Genomic DNA, 18,508 nt, shown 5'->3' with positions numbered 1-18,508 from the left:
TGCCAATGTGTCACACATGTCATCTCATTTTGTCGTCATATGACCCCTCACTTTGTCCATGAGAAACCTGAGGCTTTAAGAGGTTAGGTAACTTGCTCCAGGTTATACAGCAAGTGGGACCCTAGGACCAAAACTTAGGTCCATGAGCTTTAAAACCTGTGCCCTTCCCAGCACAGCACTGAATGTCCCAATCATGCGATTTCATCCCTGTGAGCCCAGAGTCCTCGTCTGCAAAATTGGAGGGGGGGAGGGGGAGGGGAAGGGGGAGGGGACTATATTGCCTCATAGAGTTGTTAAGAAAATTAAACGAGCTTATGTTGATTAAATACATTATCGGGCTTGGTGTCTGGTATATAGTAGGTGCTCAATAAATGCTTTCTGTTTGTTTTTCTTTTTAGGGCAGATCAATGTTAAAAACTCAGGGCTGGCTTGGGAGCCCAGGAGCTCCAAAATGCTTCAAGAAGCCCAAGGGCCTCCCATCGCTCTGGGGTGCGCGGGAGGAGGGGAGAGAAGGGCTGGGAAAGAGGGCTCGGCTCCAGGAAGCGGGTACGCGGGTTCCAGCTGCGCGCCCCTCGCTTCGCCGCCTCCTTTAGGCTCTCCGACTTCCCGCCCCGCCCCGCCCCGGAGCCGGGTCCGGAGTGCCTGGTGGGCTGATTCCGGAGCGTGGAAGGGAGCACGGAGCACGGAATCGACAGGGAGGCGGCGGCGGCGGCGGGAGGCGGGGAGGAGGGGGACCCTCCTCGCTGCTCTCCCAAGTCGGCGCGGAGCCGCCTCGGGCCGGGCCGAGGGCTGCGCGGCGGCGGCGGCGGCGGGGCCCGGCCAGGATGCGGGGCTCCCGGGACCGCGCGGGGAGGGGCGGGCGGCGGCGGCGGGCGGCGGGCGGGAGCTGTCCGCGGTGCTGAAGCGGCGGCGGCTCAGGGACGCGGGGCCGGGAGCAGGGGAGCCCTCCTGGGAGTTCCACCGCGACCGCGAGGCGGGGGAGCCGTCGTTCACCGGCCCATGCCGAGCCCCCGAGCCCCGCGGAGGAGGCGGGACCGTCCGCGGCGGGACAGGTAAGGGGCGGTCTGGGGGCGCCGCGGGAGCGCAGAGCTAGGCGCGGAGTCGGGAGTGAGCTTGGGAGGGCACGGGAGCCCTCTCGGGGCTGGGGGCTCTGACTCCCTGCTCGGCCGCACCTTGCGCTCCTCCAAGGCTTGCACTTCGTCCCTCCCTACCCCTCACCCTGCAGGCTGGGGGTGCTGGAGGGGGCTCAGGAACTGGGGTCAAGACACCACAACCTCGCAACACGAGGCCTTGACCCTGACCTCAGGCAGCTCCTAGACATCCTGCCTACTGACGGCAAGAAATACTGATTAGAGCCTCAGACTCCCTGATACCCCAATCCCTACCAACGTTTTGCGACACTAGCAAAATCTGAGCAGGCTTCACTAAGCTCCCCTCTTCTCGCACCCAAACCTGTTCACAAGGGTGACGGAGGTGGCTGTGGTACTCCCTGCTCTGAGATTTCTCTGCCCTGGAAATGGCTCTTGGGCCAAGGGATAGGCTCTTGGGCCGAGGCCCCTTAGGATGTGCATTAACCCATTTCTTCAGGGAAGGAAGGAGGTCCTGGAAGATACCTCTTTTTTTTTTTTTTTTTTCTATGACACTCTTGATGCTCACAGAAGCAGGCAGGATTTGCGTCACATCTCTTGGCGCATGAGGGCAAAGAGTCAGGGAACCTGGGTCCTGTTTTCTCTTATGTGCTGGTGACCCTAGACAGAGCCTCCATTTGGAATTCTCTCTCTTTCTGGCAAGAGTGCGCTGAATGAGCTCATTCGGGCCTGCAAAGTGCTTCTAGTTCTTCAGAGCAGAGTTCTCTATGACTGGCAGAATGTAGCGAACAAAATAAAACTGCGTGGATGAAGACTTGGCCTATCCTTGTGGCTGACCGCTTCTTTCTACTGCTTTATCCCCACCCTCCAACCCAACCCAACTTCCCCACTCCCAGAGGTAGAAAGAGCACTAGAGTAGGAGTTCCTGGCTGGGTGCTGGCATTTACTGGCTTTAGCTAGTTCCCTAAGCTCTCTCAACCTCATCCTCCTCACCCCTAGAGTGGGGATAAGGTCAATGCTCTGCTCACCTCAGGGAACTGCCTTGGGATCCAATGAAAAACAATGCACCTGATTGGAGGCTTGCCACCTGTACATCTCCATACCAGTGTGAGCTGCTGTCACTGTTCCTAACCCCTAATCAGGCCTGCTGGCAGTGACCTGATTATTATCACCCCTACTCCCTCTTCTCCCAGCGTGGCCATATCTCTCCCTTTGTCCTTGGCCACCCTGGGGTCTCAGAATCAGTGAAGCCAAACTTATAAATCTTAAGGAGAAAAAAGTGTGTCCTCTCTTCTTCTCCTCTTCCATCATCACCTATAGGAGATAATATAAGGTGAGAGTCTGACTCACAGGTTTTTATATTTTCTCCCTAAGAACCACAGATCTAAGGAAACAGCTCCCTGAAGGCAGGAATTGTGTTGTTTTCATCTCTTTGCCTCCCTTCATGATCCCCTCCCCAACAGCACCTGGAAGATAGTAAGGACTCGGTAATCGTAATCAGGTGTAAAATGAGGGAATGAAAAGTTAAAATGTATCAGAATAAAAGCATTTAACCGGGAGTCAGAAGCCCTGTGTTCTGGTCACAGATCTGCCACTGTCTCAGGCAGGTCCATTCCCCTCTGGGGGTTCATTTTTCTCATCTGTAAAAGAAGAGAGTTGGGCTAGATGAGTTAAGATTTCAAGCCCTGATATTCTGTAGGGCTTTCTTGAGGCCCATAAACCCCTCATTTCTGCTTGAATACAGGATGCCAGCTTTATCAACCTGGTTTGACAACTAAGTTAATGACCTTTTAGTAATGAACTGGATTTTATGAATGGAGTGAAAGTGAGCAATAGGAACCAGAAAAAGCCATTTATATTTCTGATGTTTTCTTAAGAACCCCCTCTCTTTCTTATTTCTCTGGGAAAGCCATGAGTATGACTCAGAGTGACTGAACTGAGAGGGGCTCCTGCCTCCAAGCCCAAAGGCCAGGAACCACCACCCCATCATCCCTGCCACCACCACCACCACCATCTCTTGTGAGTAACAAAGGGCCAGGGACCCCACCCTTGGCCATCTCCTACCAGGGACCCTGCCTGGCTGTGATCTCCCTCCTAGGAAGACCAGAGGAGGGGACAGGCAGGAAAGATCCATCCCTACAGAGAATTTATATGTGTGAGATATATATACACACACACACACACACACACAAAGTGAGTTTCTCTGATAATAATTTCCCTCAACTGTGGCAGACCCAGCCAATGCTCAGAAAAACCTTAGCTAATTGACATTTCGGTAGAGCTGAGTAAGCCATGCCAGTGACCTCGCCGAATTACACTGTGAGTGCCCAGCCAGGGTGGGGGACCAGTCTCCCCCTCCTCACATCATTGCTTTCTGGCTCCCAGCTGTTGGTGCAGCACTGGCAAAAATCAGCTCTGGAGTTAATGGACAGTCACTAACCCTCATAACAAAGTGGTGGCAGCAGCAGCAGCAACAGCAAGCTAGCGAGGTGCTTTCTTTTCTGCAAGGCTGGTCTGCAGGGGAGCTGGCCTGCTACTGGGGTGAGGACAATACACCAGCCTTCCTTCTGCAGCTGTTTGGGTGGACACCCCACTCCCAGAGCTGTCAGGGTGCAGGGCATCTCTGGTCACCCAGGCAGATGACATCTGGCTCCTCTCCTGACCAGGGAAAACTACCCTTTGGCTGCTTCCTGTGTTCCCCTCTTGTTCCCTCCTTGCTGAGGCTTTTATTCTGGGCCCTTCTACAAGGCCTCAAAGGGAAGAAAGGAGTCAACCCTGGCACATCGCTCATGATTGGGTGATCTTAGGGGCAGGGATTGGGGGGAGCTGAGAAAGAGGAAGAATAAATGCAACATGGTCATTAAGAAATTGTGTGACCAGGAGCAGTGGCTCACATCTGTAATCCTAGCACTTTAGGAGGCCAAGGCGGGCAGATCACTTGAGGTCAGGAGTTCGAGACCAGCCTGGCCAACATGGCGAAACCCCATGTCTACTAAAAATACAAAAAGTAGCCAGGCATGTAATTCCAGCTACTTGGGAGGCTGAAGCACGAATTGCTTCAGCCTGGGAGGTGGAAGCTGCAGTGAGCTGAGATCGTGCCATTGCACTCCAGCCTGGGTGACAGAGGGAGACCCTCTCTTAAAAAAGAAAGAAAGGAAAAAAAAAAGAGAGAGAAATTGTGTGTGTGTGTGTGTGTGTGTGAAGAGAGAGATTAAAACATTGAAATACACACATGCAGGTCCCTTCCCCTGCGTGATGCACACAAAATGGCAGAGGCAGAGAATATCCAGAGATATCTGCATATCATTGGTTACCTTCAAGTCCAAAAGCCAGTTCATCTGTGAATCCTAGAGGGGCTTCCAGCTCCAAAGTACACCGGGGAGACAGAAGCAGGAGGAACAGCCTTCAGCCTGGGAGAAGGAACATCCCAGTTCTCTAAACCTTCTGCGTTTTCCAACCCCTTTCCCTTCTCCGGGACTCAGCTGGCATCCCGTATGGGGCAAGGTCCCCTCTGCTGCAAGCCAGGGGACGCTAAAGACTGATCTTCACCCCCGCCCTTTATATCAAGCCCTCATTTCTCTTACCTCTCCTCTCATTCTGTCTTCTTCCTCCCTGCAGCTGCTCCCACCCCCATCACCCAGCAAGCAAACCAAGCAGGGAGTGGGGCCGGATGCTGAAACTCTCCATTAGGTGTGTTATCTTCCGCCATTAGATGTGCTGTTTGCTTCTAAGTGGTTGGGAATGAGCTGCTTCAGCAGAGAGACAGGTTGTTTCAGTAAGAAAAAAGATTTGATTTCCACCTGAAAATGGACTAATTTGAGTAGCGGAGCCACCATCCCAATCCTGTCAGCAATTTTCACCCTTGTCAGCCACAAGCCCATCTCCCAGGCAGGTGGATTATGCTTTAAAGGAGAGGCCAGTCTGGCCCATAGGAGCCCAGGGTGGCAGGGGGTGGAAAGGGGGCAATTGATTCTCCCTGGAAGACAGTGACTAAGAAACCTCCTGTGGGAGCCAAGAAGTATTCTACCTGTATAATCTGTCTTTCCTGAGTTCCCCCATGAGCTTTCTCCTCTCCTTTTCTGTTCTCTCTTCTGCCCTTCTCTTCTCTCTCTCCAAAGGTCCTTCGATGATTCTCAAATCTCATTCTGGCCCTGAACACTACCTAGGGCTTTGACTCCATACATCCAGCTGCCAGGCAGAGTTTCTACTCTTTAACACACTTTAAAACAAAACTCGTCCACTTCTCCCCATCCTGCTCTTCTGTGTGTGTGTTTGTGTGCCTCATTTTTCCAGCTTGGTACTTAGTGGGCCTTTTAATCTAAATATTCTTTTTTTTTTTTTTTTTTTGAGTTCAGGAAACACTTGATGCTTCTGCTTCTTTAATTATTATTTTCCTCCTCTACTTCTGTTGTGTCTTTCTGAAACTCCTATTAGATTGATGTTGGACCTCCTGGGACTCTCCTGCATGTCCCTTACCTTCCTTTTACCTTTTCCATCTTTCTGTCTTTTTGCTCTATGTCTTAGATAATTTTATTAACTTTTTTTTTTTTTACATTGAAAGGTCTTCTAACTTTATCTATGCCTATTCTGTTATCCAGTCTTTTCATTGAATTTTTGAAAATTTCAGCGATTATTTTTAATTTCCAAAATGCTCATGTTCTTGAATTGCTCCTTTTTCATAGTAACCTGTTATTCTTTCATAGATGCAGTGTTCTCTTACATCTGCCTGATGATATGAATTCAAAAAATTTTTTTTCAAAGCTTTTTTCTGTAACTTGAATGATTTGGGATCTTATTGGGTCATTTGTTGTATTTGTTTATTTAATCCTTCTCTTTTATTTTCCTGTAGTTGTTTTTTATTATCTTTTGTTGTCCATTTATACTTAGGAATGAAGGACGGCATTGACTAGAACAGGCAGCTAATGTGAATTTCCTCTGAAGTTGGCTAAGTTTGTTTCCACAGCTGGCCTCTCTTCTGAACGGGAGTTGTTCTTACCTCCAGTGTTTGGGCCTACAAGATTCTCTACACTGATTTCCTCACCAAGGAATCTCATCTGCTCTTTATCTCCAGGAATTTCTGGCCCACTGATATAATTCTTTTTTGTTTTCCACATTTATTATGATTTTATTCTTGTAAAAGATATACATCCTGTCATTTTCATAGAAACTTAAGAAGGAAAAGAGGTGGTGGTTTGTGCTCAGGCTACCCTCTTGAACCGGCAGCCTCCCCCTAGGCTTTCTGTCTCAAGTGGTTGCATGGCCTTCTATTTGGTTGACAAAGCCAGAAACCTGGGAGTCACTTTTGTCATCTTCCTCTTCCTCACTTCTAGTGACCCACAGATTCCTGTTCATTTAGGTTTCTGAGTGCTCCTTAGATCTGACTCTTCCTCTTTTTCAATTCTGCCACAGATCAGTTTCAGGTCCTCATCCTCTTTTGCTTGCTTTTTTTTTTTTTTTTTTTTTACGGAGTCTCACTCTGTCACACAGGCTGGAGTGCAGTGGCATGATTTTGGCTCACTGCAACCTTCGCCTCCTGGGTTCAAGCGATTCTCCTCCCTCAGCCTCGCGAGTAGCTGGGATTACAGGTGCGCACCACCACACCTGGTTAATTTTGTATTTTTACTAGAGATGGGGTTTCACCATGTTGGCCAGGCTGGTCTCAAACTCCTAACCTCAAGTGATCCACCTGCCTTGACCTCCCAAAGTGCTGGGATTGCAGGCATGAGCCACCGCTCCTGGCCTTCTGCCTGCATTCCTACAGTAGTTTCTTAACAGGACTCCTAGCCTACATTCTCACCCACCTTAAATCCTTTCTATCCCCTGCTGCCCACCAGAGTGCTCTGTCTAAAACATACGCATGACTATAGAACTTCCCTGCTACACCCATCACTGGCTCCCCAAGGCTCCTCTGCATGGCATGGGAGGCCTTCCCACCTCTCCTGCCTCATTCCATCACTACCAAACACCCTGACTTCCCCTCCATACCACTACCCAATGCCTTTGTGCTGTAACTTCTGCTGGAAATGCCCTTCTCTCATTTGCTTACCTAGATGATTCCTATTACTTTTTCCTTCAAGACTGAGTTCAGAAGTCACCAGCTCTGAGAAGCCTCTTCCTAGCTCTCACCATCACCTTTGCTGCCATCTCACGATAGGGGTCCCTTATCAATGCACCCATAGCATTCTGTGTGCTGCTAACACAACTTACTCCATCTGTTGAAACTTTGTATTTGCTAGTCTGTGTTTCCTACCCTTCCTCACAGCAGGTGCCACTTCTGGTTTATTTTTGCAACCCAATAACTGGCCTGAAGTAATTGTTCAAGAAATGTTTATTGTGAAGAACCAAATGTGCCTCAGCCAGATGTGTTCCATCCACCCCAAATCCTGGAAAGTGCTTTCTTCCCAGAGAATCTCAGTATACCTAGCTCACCCATTCACTAATTAACTCATCCATTCATGAGATGCACTGTCTATTGAGTGCCTAGTATACGCCACCCAAGGGGATGCAGGGAGGAGCAAGACAGACCGTTACCACCCGCTGGAGCTCACAGTCTGGTGAAGGAGAAAGACACTAATGAATGAATCACACATATATAAATAGAGACTGTGATAAGCACTTTGAGGCAAGGAGCATGGAGCCTCGAAGAGCAGATAACCAGGGAGGCGAAATCTAGACTGAGGAATTAGGGATGGCCTCTCTAAGGAAGTGACCTTTGAGCTGAGAGCTAGAGCATCCCAATGTGAGTGGAACTTCTGACAAACAAGGATGGGAAGTGAAGAGAGGGGGACAGGAGCTGAAAGGGGGAATGGCACTGGGGAATTATGTGCCAGTAATCTGTTGCTGCCTAACTACCCCAAAACCTAGTGGCTTAAAACAACAGACATTTTGTTACATTTCACGACTTCGGAGGGTCAGAAATGCTGGCAGGGTTTAGCTATGTGATCATTCCACTCTGTATGGCATTAACAGAGGTCACTTGGTGACAGATAGACTGGTTGGAAGAACCCAAAATGGCTTCACTCACAATGTCTGGCATCTTGGGGATGATGAGGAGGCTGGGCTCAGCAGTTTCCATCGATGGGAGCATCTATACACACATGTCCAGCATGGTGGCCTCAGAATCATCCAACTACTTACAGAATGGCTCAAGATTCCAAGAGCGAGTGTTCCAATGAGCAAGGTGAAAGATGGCTTTTTATGGCTTGGCCTCAGAAGTCACATAGCATCACTTTTGCTGTGCTCTGTGGTTGAAGCAGTTGTAAGCCCACTCAGATTAGGGAGGAAGGGCATAGACTCCCTAAATCTTCCTAGAAAGAGTGTCAAATTATTTGCAGCCAGATTTTACAATCAGCACAATGATTTTATTTTTTAAGTGAGGGAGACTACAATATGTTTAAGTGCCATTAGAAAGGATCAGGAATTAGGAACAGTTGGAGACAGACGGAGAGAAAGGATAATCAATTGTGTTAGGCTTGCTGAGAAGGCAAACTGAAACAAAGAAAGCTCAGTTCCCCATTTTCTTTGACTCTGCCAACCTCGCCCCCCTTGCCACCCCTGGCTCTTTCTCCCTTTATTCTCAAATGCAGCAAGCTGCAGCTAATGACTCCAAGCTGGCTTGGTGGCCCTCTCGCTTATCACCAGCCAGAAATCTTCAAACCCAGCGCCAAGCCATCAACAAACAGCCACTAGAGTCACAACACTTCACAGTTTACAGAACAGTTTATACATGATCTGATTAGAGGATGGTCTAGCGCCTGTTCTTAAAGATTTCACCTTTTCCCTGGATTTTAATAATTTACATTTAATCTTCTGCCCGATTAGGAAGTTCTGGTTTTTATCTCTCAGTTTAAAAGCAATCTCTCTTGTTGCACTGAGAGATAGTGGTCAGTATCTCAACTTCTTCACAAAGCCTCGGTATTTATTTGAATCCAGACCTTGGGGTTATCTATGCAGCCACCCCTGGGCTGCTAAATCACCCTAAATCTCTTAATCTTTTTTTAACGCTCCCATTTCTCATTCCTGTCACTGAGGACTCTGGTTTTAACCCATTCAAAACCAACTCCTCACCATTCTCACCCCTACCACTTATCACAACCCTCCACATACAGGTATGCCCTGCTAAATCACCCTAAATCTCTTAATCTTCTTTTAACACTCCAATTTCTCATTCCTGGCACTTAGGACTCTAGTTTTAACTCATTGAAGATCAACTCCTCACCACTCTCACCCCTATCACATATCACAACCCTCCATATCCACTTATCACATAGCTCCATATAGTTATGCCCTGAAAGGAGTGGGAAGCCAGAGCCCAGGCTTTGGACTAAATCAAACCTGGGTCAAATCCAGTCTGTCACTATTTAATCTTGGGCAAGTTCAGAGCCTTGGTTTCCTCATCTAAACAATGGGGAATAATAATAACCGGCTTCATTTGTTGTTGTAAAGTTTTGAGATAAAGCACATGGAACACTTCATGGGAGGATGCAATAAATAGCAGCTGTTACCATTTTACAGGGTTCTGATAAAGGCTGACCCCATCCCAGGGTGTGAGCCAACTCCTGGTCACACACATCACACTGTCCTTTTGGCCTCTCTTTAACAGTGTTCACGATGCCTCCTCCCATTCAGGTCAGAGCCCACCAGGCAGTGCACACAGCAACCCTCCTCAAGGCGTCAGCCCTACAGCAAATCCTGGAGAACATGGTCCTGTTCAGGCCAGCCCTTTTATCTCATTTGCCAGGACCTCTGTTCTCCCATCCCTCCATCTGTTTAGTGGCTAAAAGCATGCACTCTGGTCAGACAGACTTGGGTCAAATAGAGCTCTGCCACTCTCTAGCTGTGTGATCTCAGAAAATCAATTTAATTTCTCTAAGCCCCAGTTTCCCCACACATTAAAGAGAATGGATTAAATGAGATAACCCATTTGAAGCACTTGGCATGGCATTCAGAACAAAACAAGCACCCAATAATGGTAGCTGATACATAGTGGCATTTGGGTACCATGACTCTGACGTCAGACTTCCAAGGTTCATGTACAGCTCCCCACTCACCAGCTGTGTGCTGTGGGCACCTACAATTTCCTTATGCCTCAGTGTCTTTTGCTGTAAAATGGAGATGATGATGACATAGACTTGACAGGGCTAGTGTAAGGATTAAATGAGATGATATATAGCATTTAGAACAGTGTTTGGAACACAGTAAGAACTTAGTAAGCACGGGGTGTCATTATTATTCCATCCTTTTACTCTTAACCTTTTTGGAGTTTCACATTTAAGTTTCATTGCTTAGTTGCAGCATATTTTTTTAAGTTCAATCTATCTTTTTTGTTTGTTTGTTTGGTTGGTTGGTTGGTTTCGTTTTTGAGACAAAGTCTTGCTCTGTTGCCCAGGCTGGAGTGCAGTGGCGCAATCATGGCTCACTGCAGCCTTGACCTCCTGGCCTCAAGCAATCCTCCCACCTCAGCCTCCCAAGTAGCTGAGACTACAGGTGTGCACCACCACACCTGACTGATTTTTTTATTTTTTGTAGAGATGGGGTTTCATTATATTGTCAAGGTTTATCTTGAACTCCTAGGCTCAAGTGATCCACCCACCTCAGCCTCCCAAAATGCTAGGATTACAGATGTGAGCTACCATGCCTAGCCTCTTTGTCCTTTTTAAGTCATCTTTGAGGTATAATACACATGACAAAATTCATTAATTTTAAGTGTATGATTCAATTTGTTTTGTGAAATATATGCAGTCCTATAATCACGACCACGACCAAGAGATGGAATATTAGAACATGTGGAAAAAGGAAATATAAAGGAAACAATAAATTTAAAATTATAAAACAAAACAAAAAGAAACATTTTTAAAAGAGAGAGAGAATAGTTCTGACATTCCTTAAAGTCCTCAGGCCCCTTTCCAATCAATTCCCTCTTCTCCCCCCAGCCCTGAGCAACTACCCATCTGCTTTCTGTCACTGTGGTTTTGCCTCTCCTAGACTTTCATATAAGTGGAATAAAACACTATATGACTATCTTTGTCTTTTTATGGGCAATTTTATTCCATTTACATTCATTGTCATTACTGATATAGTTGGTTATAGGCCTAACATCTTAACTATTTACTTTCTATTTGTCTCACCTATTCTATATTCCTTTTTCTATTTTTTCTTGCCTCCTTTTGGATAGTACTTTGGGAGGCCAAGGTGGGAGGGTCACTTGAGCCCAGGAGTTTGAGAACAGCCTGGGAAACATGGCAAAACCCTGTCTCTACAAAAAATACAAAAAATTAGCTGGGCATGGTGGTACATGCCTATAGTCCCAGCTACCTGGTAGGTTGAGATAGGAGAATCACTTGAGCCCAGGCAGTCGAGGCTGCAGTGAGCGGGAATCAGGCCACTGCACTCCAGTCTGGGACACAGAGCAAGACCCTGTATCAAAAAAAAAAAAAAAAAAAAAAAGTATTTTTATTAGTTCATATTCCCCATAGCGGTTATACATTTTTTTACTCTTTTTTCAGTGACTATCAGAGCAGTGGTTCTTAAAGTGTGGTCCCTCGACCAGCAGCATCAACACTACCTGGGAACTTGTTAGAAATGCAAATTCCCAAGCTCCACCCCAGAATCATAAACTGTAAAGGTAAAATCCGGCAATCCAGGTTTAACAGATCCTCCCTGTGATGTTGATGCATGCTGAAGTTTGAGAACCCCTGCCCTGAGACAACTTTCGCTTCTGGCAGGCAGCTGGGCTGTGTGCATATCGCCTTCATCCTACAAGGGGTGGAGCTGATTCAAAGCCTGGTTTCAGTGCTGTGAGGGCTGGTTTGTTTCTGGGTTGCTCCTACTTCCAGCATGTAGCCCTAAAGTGGTCCCAATTGAAAACCAGGGTGTTTACTGAGGGCCCTCCTCCTTAACAGGCCCTGACCTCCAGTTTTTCACCCCAGCCCTGAGGCTTCTGGAAAAGCAGCCTCTAAGCTGCCCCTTAGGAATCAGGAAAGACCTCAAAGGAAAATGCAGTGCCAAGTGTCAGGCTCGCCTCTGTGTTTCTCTTTCCTCTGGGATCTTGGCATTCTGACCCTCCAGTTCTTGATCCCTTGAAGCCTTCATATTTCCCACCCACCACACACCACTTTTCTAGCTGTTATTGGCGGTTTGGCGTGACATGACTTAGTCTGACCCGGCTGAAAAAGGAAGCCCTCTATCCTGTTGTTATTCTCCCACTGGGAATCTAGAGTCAAAGTGAGCGTTTAGAACAGTTCCCGGCACATGGTCAAAAACTCAGTAAGTGTAAGTTATTCTTCTTCTCCCAATAAAATCCTAGAGTCCTATTGAGCTGCAGTGTTAAAAATCAACTCCTCCTAAATCTCTCATACTTCTGACAGATAAGCAAACCAATGTCACACTGTATGATTGAACTCCAGTGCAATTGGACTCAGCAGGAGGCTGTAATTGGACTCCAGCGGATTCCGGAATGGTTTCCTGCCCCTGGTCTAGAAGGTGGCAGTGTGCTCTCCATCCCTAAATCAGGGAGTGGGAAACCTCGGGCCCAGCTAAGTTCTCAGCTCAGAAAAAGACAGCCTGGGTGCTGTGGCCTCAGAACCACCTTCTCTCCCTCTCCCATTGTGGGACGCAGACCCACAGCCCTAGCTGCACGATTTGGAGTAATATTAGCTTCAGAATTCCAGATCCTCTCATATCTTTCCTCTGAAGCAGAGTACACACACGCATGTGTACACACACACACACACACGCACTCATGCATAAACACGCGCGCGCGTGGGAACACTCACCCACAGGTCCTCAGGTCACCACACAGGATCTGGAAGGCACACACTGTCCAGGGAAGACAAAGCCACAATGGTGGTGATGATAATTGTTCTGCTCTGAATGCTGGTCCCTTACTCCAGTGAACAGGGACAGGCAGACCCAAGGAATGGGCTGAAATGCCAGGCCAAGCCTAGAGCAGGAAGACTGTGTCTGGGGACCTGCCACCCTCTCCTTCTGGTCAGGACTCTGTGCTGGGTCTCCAGGATCAGGTCCGCGAACTCCCCATGTGGCCCTAGTAAGATATGGGGTGAGTATGAGCTGTATAGAGAACCATGACCCTTGGCTGGACTGTGAGCAGATGCAGCTGCTCCTAACTTGGATTGCTTCATGGAAGCAGAGGTGTGTGTGGGTGTGAGTGTGTGTGTCTGTGTGTGTGTGTGTGTGTATGTAAGGGCAGGCTTTAATGCTGTGCTCAGCTGCCAAACCTAGAAAGAACCCCTCAGCCTAAGGAGGTTTTAAACTGATTTTAGATAATTTGGCTCAGAAGAAATCTATGCACTTAATTTTTTTCTGGTTTAAAAGTAGTACATGTTCATTGTAAAAAATAATAATAATAATAATAAATATGGAAAACGGAAAAACCAGAGTGTGAAAAAGAAAATGAAAAGCACCTGTGCTCCCACCTCTGGAGATAATCACTCTTGACATTTTGGTGGAGTTGAGATTACATGCACTTACCATTTTCTTTTCTTCTTTCTCACTGAATCTGCAATGAGTATTTTCTCACGTCATTACTCCCTGTAAACCTGTTTGAAGGCCTCGTACCACCGTATTGTGCACAGTAATTTATTTAACTTGTTCCCAATTGCTGGACATTTAGGTGGCTTCCAGTTTTTCATATTGTGTAAAGCCAGGACCATATGTCTTTGTGCTGAGCCCTGCTTAAAGGCACCATCAGAGTGCAACGCAGGAGGAAAGCCGGGAAAGGCTAAGTGTGGCTGGGATTGCAGAGGCTCAGCTGGGTGTACTTTGACCAAGAAAGTCTGACAGGAGCAGTGATGGGGGAATAAGGGGATGAACTGGGATTCAGCTGCCCCTGCCTGCTTTGAACAAGCAATCTTCAAATACCCCTATGGTCTTCAGGAATCTTTCCATCCCTCCTGGAGAGATCAGACAGGAGGGCAGTCCTCCTGGTGCGGCAGAGTGTAGGACAGGGTGAGTCAAATGCAATAATCTGCTCTGTGGGCCCTGGGGCTGCCCACTCCCACCCCAAGGCCCCTGCATACCTCAGCCCCCATGGATGGTGACAGCACAGTGTACCTGACTCGAGGCTGCAGGTTGAAGGGACATACATTATGGTCAGCTGGGGGAGAGGCTGAGGACTTTTTGGGGCCATGTCCTCCATTCCCAGAGGGTGGGCAAGATGGGCAGGGGTGGAGGGGCAGGGCTGCGACTGGGGCAGTACAGGGGCAGTCAGGAAGCTGGAGGTGAATCCATGGCTCTGTTGCCCATCTGGAAAACTGATGCCTTGCTTTCCTTTGCCTTCCTCAACCTGATCAAGGGGCTACGGTAGGGAAGGGGATGACTGTGCCCCTCACTAGGCTCTGCATGTGTTCGCCTACCACCGACCCTCAAAAGGGGGCAGAGAACAAGAAGACTTCACTTCTGTGGGGCTCCTTAGGGGCACAGGATCATGGAATGTTAGTGCTACAGTTGATTGACATCAGTGGCCATTTCATGCAATCACTCATTGGGGAAACTGAGGGGCCACATCAAAAAGCTAATAAGGGGTGAACCAGACATGGAATCCCAGTGTACCTGACTCCCAACTCCATACGGCTTACGGTGCTCACATGCCCTCAACCCCACACCTGTGGTCACATCTGCTGGGAGAAGGGAGACCATGGCAGGGGCTCCAAAGCTGCCCTTGGAGGGCAGAAGAGATCAGTCCTCCTGGAAACCTGCCCAGAGGAGCCCAGCCACAAGCCCAGCCCAGCAAGGCCTCTGCTTTGGGCACTCCGTGCTCCCCACCTGCTGGAACATGCCCTCCACATCACTATAATCCAAGGGGTTCCCGGTATTTTTGACCCCCAGAGAGGAAGGAGGAGGCCCTGCGTTTGTGAGCACTGAAGAGCTATGATGCAAGCCTGCATGACCTGCCCAAGCCTGTGTGCCCCATCTCTGCCTGTGGAGAGGCGTCTGCCACAGCTGCGTGACACCCTATATGGAACTCACCTCTTGTTAATGTACCAGCAGGGCCCTGAGGCCCATGGCAGCCCAGCATCTCCAGACCATCTATGCCCTCCCTGGCGGAGGAGCTGGTGCTTGGGCCACATCCCCTTCTCTGAGTCCCCCCGTGATTGTTTGTTAGATGTTCTTGGAGCCCAGCTTAGAGGCAGCCACTCTTGGGTTCACAGCTGAGAGCCATGGGCAGTGTCTTCTTGCCCCTTTGCCCTCATACGGCCAACAACCCCCACCCCACTTCCTAGGAAGTCAGCCAGAGGATCCTGACCCCTCATGGACACACCCTCAGTGTCTTTGTCCAGACCTGCCTGGCCCCACTCCTCCCTTGCTCTGTCCCAATACCTGGGCATTGTTCCTGGAGCCACGCTCTGTCTTCGGGTTTCTCAGGAGCCAGCTTCCTAGCATCCAGGCATTTCTCTTGGGGCAGAAGCAGAAACTGCTCTTTTCCAGGATTTGGCTGTGGATTCTCATGGGGCCTGGGACTGGAAAGGAGACTAGATAATCGCAGCCCTGGGAGCAGCAGGGTCTCCCTGCACTTTGCCCTTCACCCTTAGCAGAGACCTGCTAGAAGGCCAGACATGGCCCCAGGTGGGTGACGCCAAGGTCTGAAGCCCAGAAGTCAGGGCGGCAGCAACCCCCTCTCTCAAAATCTACCACACATTCTCATCCCAGCCATCTCTTTGGCTCCACAAAACAACTTTGTGGGGATGTATGGATGGTAATCCCTATTACCATCCACACCTTACAGATAAGAAAACAGAGGGCACGAAGATCTGCCCAAAGCCTGAAGACCAGGACTGAATCCCCGATCTTCAGATTAGAAATCCAGGGCAAGACACAGCCCCATCACCCTCCAGCTTTGCGATGGGCCAAGGAGGGAGACAGCAGGAGGTCCCCGGAGCCCCTAGACTGCCCCTCCCCTCTCTGCATACCCCACTTGCACCTGCCACACCCCAGTGTGTGTGGGGTGGGGGGTTGTGGCTTCCCAGGTGTCAGTAGGTGCTCAGAGCAGCTGAAGGAGGAAAGGAAGCCCTGGGTGTCTCCATACTTCCAGCTGGGATATGCAGGTCCAGACCTCAGCACCCAGGAGGCCCCACCTTAGATCCTGCAGGAACTTCTGAAAGTCTCAATTTGCCTTAGGGAGGAAGTTACTAAGGTGTATCCCTCTAAGACCATTGCTAGGCGCAAGCATCCTCACTCAGTAAGAGCTGACAGCTGTGAGCACACACCATGTGCCAAGCTCTGGGCTCAGCGCACTCCCATTCGACCCTAGAATGAATTCTCTCTCAACCCCAAATCCCACCTGCCACCGAGTCCTGTCAGTATCTCCCAGGATCAGTTCCCTTTCCTCCGTCTGTACCACCACTGAACCCCAGTTACCTTCACTTGCCTGCAGCCATAGCAAAGGGCCCCTAATGGGGTCAGTCAGTCCAGCCCTCTCCAGTCCACTCCCTACACACAGCCATGGGGAAGGCTTCAGGACCCAGATCCCACCCTAGCACCTACTCTTAGACTCCAGCAGGGCTGCACAGTCTGGCTCCCACACCCCATCTCACACCTCCATCTGTGCCCTGCACCACACCTGCCTTCTCCTGTATCCAGCCACGGGGCCTTTCCACACATTCTTCCTTCTGCATGAAACGTGTTCCCCATCCTCTTCACCTCGTTGACCCGCACACACTCTTCCTTCAGATCTCAGCTTTACAGCCTTCCCTGGGTCTCTGTGTCAGCTCCGTCCATTGTGTGTGCTTACATGCACCTGCTGTACTTCTTCGGGACAGAGATGTGATTTTACACTTGTCTTCTCCATCAGACTGGAAGTTTTGTGAAGACAAAGCATGCATCTGCTCCCTCTCCCTACTTCTCATCTTTCTCACCGTGGTACCCCAAGCATCCGGTACAATGCCTGGCATATAGCTGATGCTCAATAAATATGTGTTGAATGGACAAATGACTAAGCCAACTCTGTGGGGTAAGCACTACTGCCAGCCCCAATCCACAGACAAAGGAACGGAGGCCCTGAGAAGTGAAGTAGCCAGTTCCAGGTCCCGCATCTTGCAAAGGGCAAAGGCAGGGTTTGAGCCAAGTCAGACTGCAGAACCCATGCTCTTCACCACTTTGCGTCCTGCCTCCAGTACCTTGGCCTCAGTGCTTGTCTGTCTTGCTCTTCTGACAGGCTCTGAGGACTGCTCGGCTGGCCCAGGCTCCCCTCCCCAGCAGCTGCCCCAAGAACCATGGAAAGTCTGAGTGAACTACAGAACCCGCTGCTGCCCAGGAGCCCCTCCCACCTCCACAGCCCCTATCCCTACCCTGAGGCCCCACCCAGCTGGTCCTACCAGGAAAAGCTCTACTCCTACCTCCTAGGCAGCGCTGGGCCTGCTGGAGCTCACCAGCTCCTGGACCCAGGGTCCCTGCAGCTGGCCGTAGAGGCCTGGTACCGGCCCAGCTGCCTCCTGGGGAGAGACAAGGTCAAGGAGCCCAGGGCAGGCAGCTGTGAGACCAGCTTCACAGAGGACAGGGAGCCCCAGGAGGGGCCCCCAGAGCAGCCCACAGGACCTGGCCAAGCTGCAGAGAATGTCACCATCCAGACTGTGTCCTACGGGGTACAAGAGGAGCTGCGGGACCAGGAGGACGACCAGGAGGAAGAGGAGGTGAGTGCATGAGGTTTAAATGCAGATTCCAACCTGAGCAACACAAGGAGACCCCGACTCTACAGAAAAGTTAAGAATTAGCCTGGCATGGTGGCGTGTGCCTGTGGTCCCAGCTACTCAGGAGGCTGAAGAGGGAGGATTGCTTGAGCCCAGGAGGTTGAGGCTGCAGTGAGCTGTGATTGCGCCACTGCACTCCAGCTTGGGTGATAGAGCAAGACCCTGACTCAAAAAAATGTAAATAAATAAATAAGTAAATAAATAAAATGCAAGTTCCCAGAGCCCCATCACCAGATATTGAGATCTAATAGGCCTGGATTTGGGCCCAGGGATCTGTATACTACCAAAGAAAAGGGACTTGGGACACAGGTACAGCCCATGCTTTCAGAAACACGAGCTTTGAGGTGCCTATTTCATTGTTCAGTAGCACTTGTTCTTGTTTTCTTAATTATATAAATAATTTAAACTCCGCGCACTCAAAGATAACATTTTGGTGGATGATTGTGTAAGTCTCTTATTCACATTTTCCCCCAGTCCACTCCCCAGAAGAAATCCTGCTGTTCATAGTTTTATAATCTGATTGTATTTCTCTAAGCAACATATTTGAGTATTGCGCCACGTAATTTAATGTAGTCCTGAGAGGTGATTGTTAATGGTTACATGGTCTTCCATTGCAAGTTCTTCCATCATTTATTAACACAGTTCCCTGGTCACTGGTCATTGAGATTGTTTCTTTCTTTTTTCTTTTTTTTTTTTTTTTTTTTTTTTTTTTTTTTG

The 18,508-nt window shown here is 49.2% G+C and overlaps 1 protein-coding gene across 1 annotated transcript in view; it reads left to right on the top strand.

Moving 5' to 3' along the window:
• The first annotated feature begins 608 nt into the window (after nucleotides 1–608).
• The window catches only part of SYNDIG1L (synapse differentiation inducing 1 like), a 20,975-nt gene continuing 3,075 nt past the window's right edge, over nucleotides 609–18,508 (top strand). Inside the window, exons 1-2 of the mRNA XM_025392493.1 lie at nucleotides 609–1,052; nucleotides 17,260–17,734. Of these exons, the coding sequence (XP_025248278.1) occupies nucleotides 17,318–17,734 (417 nt within the window). The 5' untranslated portion in view covers nucleotides 609–1,052; nucleotides 17,260–17,317. The remainder of the gene's footprint in view (nucleotides 1,053–17,259; nucleotides 17,735–18,508) is intronic.

Source organism: Theropithecus gelada, chromosome 7b, assembly GCF_003255815.1.
Source record: "Theropithecus gelada isolate Dixy chromosome 7b, Tgel_1.0, whole genome shotgun sequence".
Classification (NCBI taxonomy): domain Eukaryota; kingdom Metazoa; phylum Chordata; class Mammalia; order Primates; family Cercopithecidae; genus Theropithecus; species Theropithecus gelada.
This window is presented reverse-complemented; position numbering and strand designations above follow the sequence as displayed.